Raw genomic sequence first — 15,299 nt, 5'->3', positions numbered from 1 at the left:
GCGCCATAGTTCCACAAAGTACCGTCTCAGCTCTTACTCAGCCACTAAGTTCGATATCGGAACGAGTTTAGTTAAACAGCCGCAAATGAGCTATGAGCGAGTTCGAGATGGTTTGTTGAGTTTGAGTGTTTGCGTTAAACGCATTCTGTCCCAACTGCTTCGTGTGGCAAACTTGCTTCGTTGACAAGCGCATCCCGCGCTCAACCTTTCGAAAAACGCTTCAGCGCAATCGATCGTAAATTACCGTCGCCCACCATTCCCAACTCCCCTTCCGCCGGCCGTCCCACAACCATTCAGCTCGTAAGTGTGCCCTGCACCGAGAGGCATCGCAATCTTTCGTTTCCGGCCCTTTTGCTTCCATCACCAGACACCGGCAATAATCATAACAATAAAATCTATTTCGAAAATATTTACATCTCCGACTTTTTAATATTTTGATTGTCCCTTGTTGCGCGCGCGTATGTGTTCTCCGCATCTCCCCCATTATTGTGGCTACAGCAACAATACCAGTGATTGTGCGTATGCTGTGTGGTTTGGGAATTCCACTGCCAAACCTTCCCAGCGCATGCATTGCCCCGACGCCTGCCAGCACGCGGGCAGTACCTTTCGAGAGTACCTCAGTGAAGCGTGGAAATTTCACACATGCACACACATACACACGCACCCTAGGAGGGTAAATTAAAAGCCATCCATTTGCCAATTCATCGGCAACATACACGCCAGCCAGCCCGAGCGCATTATCTGTCAAAAGTTAAATATTTATGAGCCATCAAGAGCGAGCGTGCGTACGGTACCAATCGGAACCGAGAGGAGTTCAGGCAAGTCAAGCACGGCCTCAACGGCGCGTCAAAACGGTCCTGCCAAAGGTCTCAGCACTTTTTTCGCATTCATAGGAGGAGGGGGAAGGGGAGGGGAAGGGTGTTTTTGGGCGGACCGGACCAAGTGCGCGTGAACTTCCGCTAGTAAAATCTAACAGCTGACTTCCTTCCGAGTGGCGGGCTCTTTCATGGCCTATCGCAAGGGTATGCAAATCGGAGCGCTGGCTCAAGAGGCTGTATGCGTTGTTTTCTTTCTTAGGCGAAACGTCTTCAGTCGCTTCTTGGAACGCCTAGTTTAGGGGGGGGGGGCAAATTGTTTATTGTGCCCATCCGGTTTGCACTTTTATCGCGATCGCGCATGGCACCTACAGATACTAATATCTCCTCAAGCGCCGTCTGGAATTGGGCACAATTGCGAAAGGAAGGAAAACAAACATAACAGTGGAAGCAAAGGAATGAGACTGATTTTACTGCTCCTTTCACACCATAGCGACGTGTGTTTGCGTTTTTCGGCTGATACAAAGCAGGAGTAAGTGCTGCGCTTCATAAAGTACAGACAATTGCAGAGACAATTGATGCGTCATTTGGGACCAACATGTTAACGGTGTCGTCGTCAGCCGATCTTTGCAGCTGGTAAGCGCAAAAGGAATGCTTCTAATAATGTGATATTACTTATCCCTCCTCATCTGTGGGCTAGGGAAAATTCTAAAGAAAAATAGTTTTCCTTCGCCGAAAAATTCTACCCAAATCGCTTGTCAGCCTGCCCCTTTCTTTGGCGTGCACAATATTGAGAAAATCCACAAAAATGCACCAAGTGTACACGGGGGACCCATTTCACTGTGAGTGAAGTTCGGTTTTCTCCCTTCCTGGACAAGCTCCGCACAATCCAATCTATTAATTTTTATCGACAATGTTTACCTTTCATGTTGCGCACTCGCTCGTCTCTGTTTTCCACCCCGTTTCTTTTTTTGGTACGTTGCCTTGGCGGAGATCCATCGCTTTCGCCTCCACTTCCATCGGGTTGGAGTTTTCCTCCCACTGAAAAAAAAACAATCATCCCTCCCACCACCTTTGTTTCTGATGAAGGTTACGAACTTTTATTGGTGCAACATGTCTGTACCTTTTGTTCTTTTTGGTTTTTGGCGGAGTATGTTTGGCAACTAGGATTTAGAGCAAGAGCGCACACAGTGACATCATGTTTTTATTGTGCCACTGGTACGTACCAATCCTTTGTAGCAATTTGGCGGGGGTTTGTTTGCTGCCACCAGCAGTTATTTATCGCTCAAAAAGACGGTCGCCATCTACAGAAATAATAAAGTTAGAATGTTTTTCAAACCACTTGTTCCTTTTTCTACTTTTGCATAGAGTCATTCGCTGTGTTCCGAGGCATCTGTAGGTGAAGCGTGTGCGTCTGCGATCGATGATATGTGTTCAACTGGGAAGGACTTTCTTCAACTCGGTTGCCTTCCGTTTTTGTGACGTTATTTATTTGCCGGTTGCCGGTTTTGTGATGATAACTGGAGGAAGTGTTGCTTGCCTGTGCCTTTCACACGCTATACGGCCATTAAGGAAACAGTCAACAGACAGACACCTTCAACACACACTTCATTTGTTGCGCTAGTGGTTGGAAAGGGAAGCATTAGCAACCCAAACGAAACGTGGCACAGAAAGGTCGAAAAAAAGGATCGCAGAGCGAGGTCAGACCGAGCGCTGTTTGTCCTTGAAAAGGATGAAAAACGGAACGAGTAATAGGTTTTCTTATTTTGTCGACACATTTGCGCTCAAGTCGTCCCAAGTCGGCACGATGACAGCGGTAATTATGGTTTATTGTTTTGCGTACGACCAAGGTTGACTTGAAACGGCGTTATAAAGTTCAAATTACCTCCATTCGAGAAGCTTTGTGACAACATGTTTACGACACTTTCATGGTTTGTTTGTGATATTCGTCATATTACGACAATTCGGTTTATTCTTCTTTCAAGCCATAATTCAGGCACAAACCAAAGATTAACTCTCAACTTTCATGGTGATCCTAGTTTCTTTCAACAGTGCACACCCGTAGGGGAATAAAATTGAAACACAACTCGCCATTGTTTCAGTTCGATTTTACGTTTTTAGTTTAAATGCTGTGCTTTTTCTTTATTGGCTTAGCTGCTCTACTAATGATCACATTGTTTGCTTTCCTTAAACACTAACCCGACTTACTTCCAGTAACTCACAATGTTCAGGGAAAACAAAACTCAACCGATAATTACGGAGCGGAGGAGGAGAAGGTGAGTACGATGAGAATGAAAAAATATAATGAATATTTACGAATTTACGCATTTTGGTTTCTCTCTTCTCTCTCCTCGAAACTATGCACCGAAGAAAAACCTCACTTCGCATTGGTTGTTTTTTCTTCTTCTTCTTCTTCTTTTGTTACTTAAATTATGACAGACTGATACCGACTACGGTTGATGCGTCACATTAAAAAATAATACAAAATAATCATAGCTCAAAATAATAATAAAACAAAATAAAACGAATCCTTCTCAACCTCCGTCCTTGTGGGATCTTGTTTGTTATGTGGCGAACAAAAGTTAAATTGCATTTCCCGATCGGAAGGGACAGAGCGGAAGGAACGTTTTTAACATTAGAACTACCGGTCATTTTGACTGATAAAGCTTAAATTGAAGCATTAAACCAAAATTCAGCGCATCAAAATGTTTTATCAAGCAATTTTGTCATAGACGCTAAAATGCGTGGTAGTTCTAGTGTTAAAAAAATACGTAAAAAACGAATAAAAATATTACTACATACGCTTATCTAATGAGCACGAGATGTGCGGCTGGCAGAAACACGGAACAACATGGAAAAGGACCTTATTGGTTTATCTGCATTCCTAGCTTGCACACAGCTCGTGCTCTTCGTAGTTTTTGTTTAATTTTAAATGTCACAGCAATCAGCGAGAGCATTGAAAATCAACGTAGTGTGTTGATTTTGTAATGAGACAGGTGGGGAGGGGGGGGGGAGGGAAACGCGTGCGTGTCTTTGTACGCATGGTGAAGCAGGGAAAATGCACTAAATAAAACATAGCATCGTTCAAAATGCAAAAAATAAACTAGATTGACATTAGATTAAGTAGCTTTTGGTTTCGTTTGTTCTTTTTTTTACCAAAACCACCGAACAGCCGGGTCAGTAGTGTTAATCGGGTGGGGGTTGTGCACATGTGTATTTTTTAACATTTTTATGAAACGAATTTCAATAGAATTGTTTGTTTTTTAATTCAAAGTCGGGATACCAATCAATACATTTACACATCCCTTCACATCCCTCAAACACGAACACACATGCCCCAACTGAAATATCACCTTGGACTCTGATCGTACGGTGGTAATGGGAAGGAGATAGGGAAGGGGGAGAATACACAAAGTGCTTTAATGAGATCTTGATCGAAAGCTGACCGGAAACGAAATTTCACGAACTTAACCTAAACGTGATGGACGATAAATAATAATAGTAGAAGCAAAGTTACCACCGCCACAATCGTGCGGGTAAAATGAGAAAAGCAAATGCAGAACAAAAAAGATTTAAACAAAACGGAAATTCAAACGATTTTGATTACACGAGGCCAAATTTGATTATTGCTTCTTTTGTTTTGTTGTTACTTTTCATTTTGTTACGCAGTTGGCAGTATTGATATGTTATGCCATCGAGAGTTCGAAACTTGGAAAAAAGCGCGCCCGCAAAATAGCATTCACCAATAGGATTAGGTTTAAGGGGGTGTTTTGTTGTTGTTGGGATGTTTGCACTAAGTAGTTTTTGTGTTGTTCTCGGTGAACGACTCCTACGCCTCACTTCCATTGATCGTGCAAATGACGAACCTCTCTATAACACAACGTCGCATTTGTTTGTTTGTTTGTTTGTTTGTTTTTCTTTTCTTTACAAAGCAATGGTTATTTCTTACAGCCAGGATAAAATGTCTTACAATGCTAAGTTCAAACCACGGTCACGGTATCCGTTTAAGAATAGTGTAGGGTATATAGTAGCATAATGGTTTTTTTGTTGTTGTTGCGTAAATCTATTTTGAGTTACTGCTTACAATCTACACGCTTTTGTATGTAATTAAGTATTTTAAGTGTATTTGTGTGTATATGTGGTATGCTGCCAACGGACAGAATGAAACCAATTACAATATTAAAACCGATTCTAGCATGCTCGATGCTCCTCAAAAACACAATTAAAAATGTGTTCCTATCGACCCTTACATTACCGGATCCCAACTGATGCGATTCCTCCGTTTCTACTATTGTTGGATAGTTAAGAATTGATATGAAACACACATACACGCACAACTTGCTGTAATTATAAGATGCACAACTATGCACAAAACTTTTGGACGTCTTAAACAAACACTTCAATTAAATTTTCCCCACCATAGGGAAGAATTCCGGTGTTGGCTGTTTGCAATTTTTGTTTTATAACGAAACGATTGGCGTTGTCTCTTTCTTTCTTTCTCTTCCTCTCTCTATCTCTATCTCTTTCTCTCTCTTAGGGACTGCTCAAGAATCAGTTATACCATAAACAAGAAGAACAATCCTATGATGTTGTATAAAGGTGCATTAGATCAGTGATACCAACCTTTTTTTAGGATCACCGACCACTTGTGTATGAAAATACAGTTACCGCGGCTCACATATACTAAGTGCATATGTTTAGTAGACTGAGTTCAAAGCTTTTTGATCAAAAATATGTTTCATATTATTCTAGAAAAGCCTATTGAAAATTTAATCTTGATTGTGGAGGAAAAAAATTGAACTATATGTATTATAAAAAGCTTTCAAATCTTTCGCGTGCCACGTCTTTTCACACCACGGGCCACAAGTGGTCCGCGAACCACAGGTTGGAGACCACTGCTTCAAAAATTCCGGCCAAACATTGCTAAACGTGGGTCGTATTTCAAATCAGTATGGTTTTTCGTAACACCTCATAAAACATTTTGTCAGCCTTTTAGCTCCCATGCCCTATGGTGGTATTAATTTGTGAAAAAAAGCATAGCCAGCATCCTAAATTCATAAGCTTAAATTTTTGGAGGTGGCAGACAGTTTGTTTTCGCATTTCCAACAAAAGTTACATACATTTAGACCATTTTTACGATATTGTAGCTTGTCCTGATGATAAATAAGAAACCTTGTCATGGTACTTAAAAAATGCAAACAACCGAGTAGGGCGACAAATTTGTGGTATGCTGTGTACAACATATTTTAGAGCAGCCCATTAGAGACATACGAGCGATCGACAAAAACTAATAATAACGCTAATATTAGATGTATGTGTGTGCCCTACCTTCTCTCCCTTTTCTATAGGAACAGTCCCTTCGACCGTCCGATAGTTGGCACAGGTTCTCTGTTTGCTCTTGACATCTTGTGTCTCCTCGCCTTGCTCTTTCATCGTTCTTTGTAGACCATCTCCATCCTCAGCATGTGTGTTTGGGTTTTTTTTGCTCCATTGGTTGGAAGTGGTGGTTGAAATATTTTGCATTATAATTCACGCCTACGATACTGACGACGACACCATCGAATGCCCAACCGATGAAAATTCTACAGAAGAAGAGAAGGAAACGGAAAGAGTAACAAAAAGAGAAATCATATTAGAATAATCATTAGAATAATTTCAACAGGAAATGGCTAAATATATGATGCTTAAGGTGATCTCGATGACGATTGTGAAAAAAAAAAACAGATTGTGAAATAATGCAAAGGCTTTCAGCGAATCCTGATACGTTAGGCGCGCTTTCTAAATGCTGTTCAATGTTTTCTGATACCTTCATAAATTGTTCTTTTTTATTATGAAACGTTTTAATGTGTCCAAAAAGTGTGCCGAAAGTATTATAACTACAGAAAAAAACTTTAAACTCAAAAATCAACACACATATACTTTCACAGATCAAAAAATAAATTCTTCAGCATATTAACGAGACAACTGTCACACTACTTACCGGATAAACTGCCAGTCCGGATACCGTCGGTGCCTGCGGGCGTAGTCCTTTGGACGCGCCGCGCGTAGAAAGTCGTATGAAAAACAAATGCACCGTCTGGTTAATGCACAGCCCACGGACCGGCCCCCAAGGAGGGTTTGGTTTCGTTTGAAAAAGGATGGATCACAGCCACATACACCACACCGTACGCCGGTGCAGAGATTGAACGTCTCACTCGCTTGGGGTTTTATGTCTTGGGGTTTCGATCGGTAGTCGTCCTCCTCCTCCTTCTTCGTCGTTTTTGTGTCGGTAGAAACTTCGCAGAAAATGGTGACTTATGTTGCGGCAGTAGTTGTAGTAGTGGTTGTTGTTGTAGATTCGCGGCGGCTTTGGCTTTCTTTTTTGGTGCAGATGCAGATGCTACAAAGCGCGCACACACGCATACACTTTTTAACAAATTTTTCGGAGCAGCAGGAGCAGCTTGCTGCAGATCGTACACCGACTGCAGGCTGGATCATCTAAACCGCGCAACAACCGCAACGATACACACAAACACACACACACACACACACACGCACAGACAGAGATGATTAGTTTCAGGAATTAGAGAGACCCGGCGGGGCATGCGACCCCTAGGCGACCGGTGGCGTTTCGGTGCGATCGTTCGGCGAGGCATACTTACTGTCCAGCAGATGACGGAACAGGATGTCGTGCAGCACTGCCCGGACCACCTGGAACCGTTGGTGTTGGTGGTGGTGCTGCTGGTGCTGCTGCTGCTGCTGCTGAGTGGATCCGGCTGCCGAGGCCATCGACGGGATCTGGGTGTTGGTGGTTGTTGATGGTGGCATTGACGCTGCTGGTGGTTGCGGTGTTGCGGCGGTCGGCCCGGCAGTGCCCGGGGCGGCCGTGTTGGTGGATATGGCGGCTGATTGTTGCTCCAGCGCGAGCTGCTGCTGGTGGACCAGGTTCAACTGGGCCTGCAGGTGGTACTGCTGCTGCAGCAGGTACTGCCGCTGCAGCACCATCTGTTGCTGCTGCAGCAGGCGCAGGTTTTCCGCCTCGTCGTCCAGCGACGGTATGTAGAATGCGATTGCCATCTTGCACCAGTAAAACAATAAACGATCCACCCACTACGCTTTCGGATAGATTGCAGTTTTTTGAGTGTAGAATGATTTGAACGTCGCTCACGCTTCACTGGATTCACTACACAGTCACACTGCTCTTCGCACTGCGGGGGAAAGCTAACACTTGGCACCGATTGACACTGCACCGATGCAACAGATGCATTCGCGAAACGTCACCAGCAAGTTTTTGTGCTGTGTTTTCATCCAACGGTAATTTGCTTGTCTTTTGTTTTGCTTTTTCTCGTGGCCCCCAAAAGGAAACTTTTTTATACTTTCGTGTCAAGCCCGATTCACTGTATCGCACGTCGATAATACTTTTTCGGAACACAATTCCATACGTTGCAACACGGGCGGGAAATATTTGCCTCTTCACTACAACCTTGCTTCCGGTCGACGACACTGGCAAAGACAAAGAGTCGCTGATCGCTCAGGCAGGTGGGAAAAACACATCCGCGTGACTCGAACGTTGGACGTAAACTAATGCACGCTCCGCGGTGCAGCGCTGCAATATACCAGAGAAAGGAGCAGTTCTTTCTTCGTTCGGGCGTTGTTCGATTTCCCAACAAACTCACCCGAGACGCAACAGGCCCGTTCGCGTGCATGCGACAGAGTGAGAGCGCGCGCGAGCGTGCAAGCGAGCGAGCGATACCCGAGCGAGCGAGAGAGCCTACAGTTCGGGCCCTCTTCGGGTGTCGGCTGCTCGAGAAGGCGCAAAAGCGTATCGCTCGCTCGCTCTCGCACTACACCTGGAACAAGGGAAGCTGGTTGCGATTAATCGCAATTGCGATGCGTTTTTTGTCTGGGTCGCGCTTCGGAGGTCGAGAGCAAACCCAAACATTCAAAACATACCGAAATTTCTCTCCGAAGAGATGCATTCGAACGAAACGAGAGCCAGAGCTAAAGAGCGAGAGAGAAATGGTAGGAAATGGTTAGAATAAGATGGTTAAAGGTCGATTGCGGAAGCAATGTGTTCTGTTTTCGAGTGTAACCGGGTTGGGAAAAAGGGGGTATTGGGAGAGGAATTTGGCGCTGAACTCAGCAAGGGCTCCCCGCGCTTGAATTGACTGATCGCGGGCGGAAACGCTCTCTCTCTCTCTCTCTCTTTCCTTCTTTTTCTCTCCCTTTTTCATTTTCTCTCTTTCTCGCTTTCTCTATCTATCTTTTCTTCTGTCTCTCACTCATTTTCACCTCGCTTCATTTACCATCCTCCCGACCGTAAATGAGTTCTGCACAGTTGATAGCATAAATAGACCAAAAACGTTTGAATATGAGTTGCATATTACACCGCAGCCGCTTCCTTTCGATCAAACACATTCAGTCCCGCGCGCTCGCTGTTTCTCATCCTCTCTCTCACTTCTTTTTATTTCTCTCTCTCTCTCCCTCTCTCTCTCTCTCTCGCTCTCTCTAGATTAGTTATGCTCTCTTTCCCTCTACTAAGTTCTCCGTAGCACTTACTGCCCCGTTGATCCGCACGTTGGGTCACACCGCTTGGTAACGTCCGTGTCCCGCCCGTTCGTCGGGACTCTATAGCGCGCTCACAGCAAAACGTCTGCTTCTTTGTGTGATTGCTGCCCGGTGTGTCACCGCTGAGGATGGTGGTTTGTACCTCACCCACCTCAAATCTCCCGCCACCAATCTACCCTCGCTCACGGTGTGCGGCGATAGATTTCGTCCGGTAGTTTTATTTCCCTGTCGCCGGGCTGACTTTTGTGTGCATGTGTATCGGCAAGGTGTTTGCCACTTTCTGCACCCATCCGGCCACCAGCAGGTAGGTTTGACCCATCGCTGGTTTCCTTCAGCTCAACTACCGATACAGACCCGTTTGCTCTCGGCTTGCAGGGGCGCACGACAATGTGTGTCGCCAGGACTTCCTGTTTCAAGGGCTCGGAAGGTCAGTCGTGTATCGGCAGCGAAAAACCTACGCTGCCCTATCCGTCCGGGGGTTTCTTCTCAATTTGCTTTGCGGCGCGAGAAACACCCCTTCAAACGGAAAACAGTCAGATCGGGTCAGGTGTCAGATTTTGAGTGCGCCTGCTTTAGATTTCCTGCAAACGATTGTCACATCCAACAGGCGTGCATGCGAGCACTGGGCACTCGGTGCATAATCCTGTACGTAATGCTAAAATTTGTATTCCGTCAAAAAAACTGGGTTAGTTTTGTTTTTTTTTTTGCTCCGTGGCACAAACATACCGTACCAGAACGTTTTATGTGGGCCTCTCCCGTACACAGTCGTCGCTCGTCATCTCGCTTTCGTGATCGTTTTCACCCACTTGCAGTGCACCGGGCTGCTGGTGTCAATGGTTTGGAAAAGCGTAGCTATAACGCCGTTACGCCGGGAAAGTCCCATGATGCTGCTGCTGTCGGCTGTTGACGCGAGCGCATATTGTGCTTTGATATTTTATTTTTAGGCACAACGCTGTGGCAGCACGCCGTACAATTGGTAAGTTGAATGGCGGGAAGAAACAAAATAACTAGCCGGCTCTAGTTTTTTAACGTTCGAATCATTTCGTGCATGCGTTCTTGAACCGATTGTGATTGTTTTTAAACCGATCAAGTGCTGTGGCGTGATTGACAGGGATTTTCGTTCGGTCGATTCTGCCTTCACAGCCGCTGCCGTCTCCGCTGTTACTTCTGAAATAAAATAATGGCCCTTCGAACGATCCATCGAGTACACACATGCGATATCTTGCACCATCATATCTCCCACGTGCTGTTGCGTGTGGAGAAAGGCAACTGAGGCGAAGGAGCGGCAAAAGGATGAGCGATGAGAATAGGTGCTGCTGTTGTCGCGTTTTATGTTCGTCACTTGCTTTCCTACCATACCTGCGCAAGGCCTTTATTTGTTGCTGTGGGTTTGATAATGTTTATTTTTTTCTTTCTAATTTCGCTCCCGTCCGTGATTGCTACTGTGTTGCGCTCGGACGCATGGGGAACATCGCCCTGCACTGCGATTATGGAAAGGTGACTTAATTCTCGTCTTGGCTATCTCTTTTTCTTACCTTGCCTTGCCTGCCCGAAAACCAGGCAGCGTCTACCCTGCCTCCCATGGGAAGTTTCGGAAATTGAGCCCAAACGTCCGAGGAGAGACTATCCTCTGTGTTGTTCTCTTTTATTTTGTTTCTGTTGTTGTTTTTTACGGCATGCTTCTTCGTCGTTCTACATCAAACTGCCCCTTTTCCCACCACCATCCACTAAACCCTCCACATCGCTGTTCATTTGTAATTATTTGTATATCTCCTTTCTATCGCTCTTTGCTTCGCATGCTTTCCTGCCCTTCGAGGCCTTTCCTTGACCGTTCCATTCGTGTTCTCCGCTTTATAACGCTTGCCGTGCGTATCCCGGTTGCGGATGTGTTTCACTTTTGAACCTGCGTTCTCTGCTCCCGGCCTGCGCCGTTTACGAAGAGGATGAGTTCTTTCCTCCCCAATCGGCCTTTTTCTGTTTAAGTTGTGTGCTGTTGTGATACAACGAACACATGAGGTACTGCAGCAATACACACATATATATACTGGACGGTTGGGGCTTTTAGGTTGTGTTTTTTTCTACTTCGATTTGGTTTTGTCAAACGAAAGGGAAGGAAATCGATTGGATGACTAATTAAATCAGAGACGCGACACAAAAGCAATGAAAATAAGTTGGTGAAATTGTGGATGTTACGGAAAAGGGTGTTCCCTTAGCTGGGGTGACACAAGCGTGGGAATTTATCGTGTAAGCGAAAAAAATCGAGTTATTATTAACTCGTATGCGAGCTGTAGTGGATCATTTTAAATGTTTGCCATAAAATAATCAACTGAAGCAGAGTTGGAACTTCAAATTACGCTTGACAGCTTGTTGGGAGCGGACAGCATGAATAAGACAGAACGCGCAGAAACGCGCAGTTGCTAGCGATCTGTCAATCCCTTGACGCACACGTTCTTGCGCGAAGGAGAAGGCATAGGATAATGGAAAGATCAGCGTGATATACATACACATAAAATCGCTGGCTACTGGTTTTCGTTTTTACAATGTACACACGATGGAGCTCACGGTGGCGGTTAGATCAGAAGAGTAATGTGAGGGGGCTTAAAATTGGGTTACGGAAGGTGCCGGTCACCTGAGCGAAGATTGAACCAGAAACAGAACAAGAAAGAAATATATAGAGAGAGAGTGAAAAAGGGAGAGAGAAAGAGAGAAAGAGAGAGTTAGTGTGTGAGAGAGAGAGAGAGAGAGAGAGAGAGAGAGAAAGAGAGAGCGAGAGAGGGAGAGAGGGAGAGAGAAATCGAAATCAAGATAAAAATACAGCAAATGGTACCAAACGGACACAACCCATCGAACTCCCAACCAGCGTCCTTGCTGTGTCTGAAGGAACATAACATAGCTTGTGAAACCGGTTTGGCCTCAGCGATACCGAGTGATAAGGTTCGTCATATGTCCGACTATCCTTATGCAGATGCGCTTGAAATTTACATTACCCGGTTCATTCCCTGTTACGAGGCTTCCCGGTTTTTGGAGACTGCAAGATCCCTGTCATGGCCCCCACGCTCAATTAAAAGCAAAATAACAACAATGGATTGAATAACCGACGTAGTCTCTTAAGCCTCCCTTTCAACGAAAGAAGCTGCGTAGCTTGCTCAGGTGAATGGATCAGTAAATGGCTGTTAAATTGAGTTAACCATTTTAACCTTCCCCGGATCGCCAGGAGCCAGGCCTCTCCGGTCGATCGGCCACCAGTCTAGAACACGATCGAACATGTTCGAACAGGAATAAATGATAGTTTGATGAATAAAGCCTACGTCGTTCAGGCGGAAGACGCGTGTAGAGCAACGTTATGAAGCTGAAACAGAAGGAAGACCCGGGTCTGGCCAGTACCAGTTGAATGTTTCGCCTTTTATCTCCTGCATGCCGTATGCAGTATGTTCGGCATGTTACAAATTTAAACTAGTGATATTTGTTTTGGAGCGTATTAACGGTTTCTTTGCCTGGAGTTAGCTCCGCACACACGGCTCCCCACCAACGGCTCCGGACCAATGATTCAATGGAGCCGGTATGGTACGGTAGCGTAAAAAAAGAATCTAGATTTTCGTGAGAGTAGTAGCTACCACCCGTGATCGCAGTATTGACAGTTCGTCATGCATTGTATAGCATTCGTTGGTATTTGTGGAAGCTGCTGTCAGTATATTTTATAGCGGGAACGGACACTATCGGCCGAAATATTACACCGAGTTTAATGATTGGCTTTGACAAGTTTATGACCAAAAAATAAGTAACTTCTGCATTTTTCAATGTGTTTTCCTGTTTGAAATTCATTTGGAAAGGAAACGTTCGTTAATGCGAAACCGTATCGGAAGCCGTTAGTTGGAGGTAGATATCTGTAGCGGGACCATTACTAATTTAAACCTCGGCCAAACTCGTGCGAGGGTCAGAGCTACACATTTAACAGAAAAAAAACCTACAACAACCAGGAGCAACTAAAGAAGAGTGAAGCCGATATCCTATCGAAGTCATCGATCACTAGGGTGACCAGATTGTTTTGTCCGTTGTGGCCATATTACTTGGAATCAATTTGTTTTCGTTACCAGCGTGCTATTTTACATTTAGCCATTAATTTTATTTGCATTCAAATAAAAGAAGCGAGAAGAAGTGTTTTTATATTATTATTCTGTTCGTTTGCTTTAAAGGCATATCTATTTTTGGTATATGTGTTGTATTCAAATGAAGCATGGCTTGTTTTCATGTGAAATTCCTATTGGGTTAGATATAATTATGAGCATGCACAATTTATATTTTCTTGCTGTGGTAAAAGCTGCCAACTCTATTACATCTATCCAATATGACTTGCCATACCTACCCAAATGCTCGTAGGAACACAAAAAGAAATGTCGGTTGTTGCGAGGCAGATAACCTTTTATTGGGAGTTTCGTTCAAGACAATGATTCTAAATGCGTAGCGCATTTTTACTTCCTTGATAAAAATGCGAGAAATCTGTTATTTTCGGTACTGTTAACATCGAATAATCAAATATAAGCATAAGTAAATTTAAAGGTTCGGTTTATGTGTACGTTTATTAGTATACTAATGGGTAGAAAAACAAGTTAAAAATGAGAATACTTCCGAAAGTAGAATGGCAGAAATGGAACAAATCTTCCATACTTTAAAACAGAGCCATAATTACACAATTTTTAATCGTATCAAAACTTAATACCTGTGTAGAGAATTAACAGAAACACATCTTTATTTTATACGAAATTTTATCTGAAAAAGTTATTCATATTCTGGATGATCGCAACGAAATAACGACTGCAATAAGTATTTGCATCTACACTGAATGGTAGTGCAAATTGAGCTAGTAGTTGTCCAATGGTTTTCAACTTTTTTTTATTTGAATGTTTTTAGTCATAATCAAAAATAACAACAATCATAACTTTACATGGTTGTAAAAATGAAAAGAATGCGAAGAGTTATGATGTTGTGCGCCATGCTTAATAGCCATGGTAGTGAATGGTTTGTAAATATTTGTTTCTATAACAATCATATCATATAACAATCATATTATATTGAGCCTTTTAAAATTAGCTGCGGTGCGGTGAAAAACTCAAAACTCAGATTCAGAACGGATCACAAAGAAAAACCTTAGGAGAGCAAGTTTAGATTGAGCTGATGGAGAGAGCAACAGAATTAGAACAAATCGAAAAGAACGGTGAGAGCAGCAGATTCAGATCGTATCACAGCAACAGGGTTACATTCTACTTGCTGGGGTTTAACTAAAGTAACACCGTCCGGATGGTTGAACGCTGCAACAGAGCATACCTATCAGCTTCGGAACGTAACGCGCATCGTTGCTACCAACAAATCAGTAGTTCTGGTCACCTTGTTTACCACAGTTGTGTTCTTCTGCCCCCGCTATGTGTATGCGTTCATACCACGGCGACGATCGCATATCTTATGCGCTAGAAGCTCAAGCGTCTGGTTCTTGCAGTCCCGCTTTTATTGCCTTCTTTCATCTCCGGAGTGCGAGACAAGTAGAATCGAACAAACACAGTAGGGGGGCTCGGGCCGACGTCCGAAACCGGTTTCGTCCGTTTTGGAAGCAGTTGTGGAACACGTGCAGCGTCATCGAAGCAATCATTAGTATCATCGTTTCGTCACTGGATCGCGATCGCGCGCAGTCCGGTTCGAAGGACCAGCAGACCGTCCGTGGAACGGTTGATGCGGAGAAGAGAAAAGCGAGCGAACAGAAAACTCAAAAGAGGTAAAGCAATAAACCTTACAGACGAAGCTGTTGTGTCGCGTGATGTTACGAATGGAAATTGGAACCATTAGCCGGGGGAGATGACGCTGCGTGGTTGGAGGGATATGCAGGGATAGGTTGCGGAGGGAAGTACTTTAAACAAGATACGAAGAACCACACCAGTAGAATGAAAA

The 15,299-nt window shown here is 44.1% G+C and overlaps 1 protein-coding gene across 1 annotated transcript; it reads right to left on the bottom strand.

The window, feature by feature from the left end:
- Positions 1–2,922: 2,922 nt before the first annotated feature.
- LOC121597090 (centrosomal and chromosomal factor-like) lies at positions 2,923–8,364 on the bottom strand. Its single transcript, XM_041922607.1, has 3 exons — positions 7,457–8,364; positions 6,796–7,292; positions 2,923–6,397 (listed from the first exon to the last, which is right to left on the bottom strand). The coding sequence occupies exons 1-2, from the start codon at positions 7,869–7,871 to the stop codon at positions 7,225–7,227; spliced, it is 483 nt and encodes a 160-aa protein (XP_041778541.1). The 5' UTR covers positions 7,872–8,364; the 3' UTR covers positions 2,923–6,397; positions 6,796–7,224.
- Positions 8,365–15,299: the final 6,935 nt, after the last annotated feature.

Source organism: Anopheles merus, chromosome X (assembly GCF_017562075.2).
Source record: "Anopheles merus strain MAF chromosome X, AmerM5.1, whole genome shotgun sequence".
Classification (NCBI taxonomy): Eukaryota; Metazoa; Arthropoda; class Insecta; order Diptera; family Culicidae; genus Anopheles; species Anopheles merus.
The sequence above is the reverse complement of the archived record's forward strand: the minus strand, read 5'-3'. Positions and strand labels throughout refer to the sequence as shown.

What these genes read in the sequence shown, in the direction of transcription:
- LOC121597090 (XM_041922607.1), bottom strand. Translation starts at nt 7,871, where the DNA reads ATGGCAATCGCATTCTACATACCGTCGCTGGACGACGAGGCGGAAAAC. An exon ending in GTTCCGTCATCTGCTGGACA is followed by an intron (nt 7,293 to 7,456) that starts GTAAGTATGCCT and finishes TGCGCGGTTTAG; the next exon opens with ATGATCCAGCCTGCAGTCGG.